The 811-nt window shown below is 28.4% G+C and overlaps 1 protein-coding gene across 2 annotated transcripts in view; it reads left to right on the top strand.

Annotated features, from left to right (window-relative positions):
• Window positions 1–811, top strand: part of LOC100181256 (UPF0472 protein C16orf72 homolog) — an 8,213-nt gene that overhangs the window by 2,268 nt on the left and 5,134 nt on the right. For both annotated transcript variants that reach the window (XM_018815139.2, XM_002124282.5), the window contains exon 3: window positions 378–452. In XM_018815139.2, the coding sequence (XP_018670684.1) occupies window positions 378–452 (75 nt within the window). The remainder of the gene's footprint in view (window positions 1–377; window positions 453–811) is intronic.

Genomic DNA, 811 nt, shown 5'->3' with positions numbered 1-811 from the left:
AGCCTTTCTTATAAATGGAAATTCTACCGCAAGCTTTAGGTCATATACTATGCACACTTATCCTTGTACAGCAAAACTGTTTAAAATAACATTGCAAAGTTACAGTGAATTCAAATGTATGTAAGTGACATTCAATTTAAATCAACCATACCAGTTTTTATTAAAATGATCTTTATATCAATAATTCTTATGCATTGTTTTAAATAAAACGAAACAAGTGCCTTTGTTCAAAAATAAAAGTCACTTTTTTTAAAGTACATATATATGTGTAGGCTATATTATTGCTTGCTTTAGAATATATGTATATATATATATTTTTTTTTTTTTTAAATGAAAATTGAAAATAAATTCAATTGTTTATTATTTTATTTCATTAGATCGTGCTCAGTCTTCAGATGATTTGTGGGTTTCGTTCCAAAGTGCTGCTGAGTTCGCAACCAACATGTACAAAGGTAACAATTAAATTTGACTAGGTTTGTAAGGCTACTCACTTAATGTATTGTAAAGATCTACACTAGATACAACAAGGTAAATATTCTCTTGTTTTTAGCAGTTCTTCTTAATTCAAGGCAAAAAAGGAAAATTGGCAACTCAATGAGATTTCAAATACCAATCTTTCAAATGCTTTGTCACATTTGAAATGTCGGCTTTGAATTTTAAAAAAACGCCAAATTTTACTTGACAAAGATTAATATTTTTGTCAAAAAATGTATAAACATCTGTCTTACGGTTTTGCAGGTTTTTTTTTAAATCCGTTTTTTTTTCATTGTTTAGACAGCGTCGAGGGCTGTAAGAACATGACAGAAGTTGC

Source organism: Ciona intestinalis, unplaced genomic scaffold (assembly GCF_000224145.3).
Source record: "Ciona intestinalis unplaced genomic scaffold, KH HT000034.2, whole genome shotgun sequence".
NCBI classification, from domain to species: domain Eukaryota; kingdom Metazoa; phylum Chordata; class Ascidiacea; order Phlebobranchia; family Cionidae; genus Ciona; species Ciona intestinalis.
Note: the sequence above shows the minus strand (reverse complement) of the source record. Positions and strands in the feature narration are given on the sequence as shown.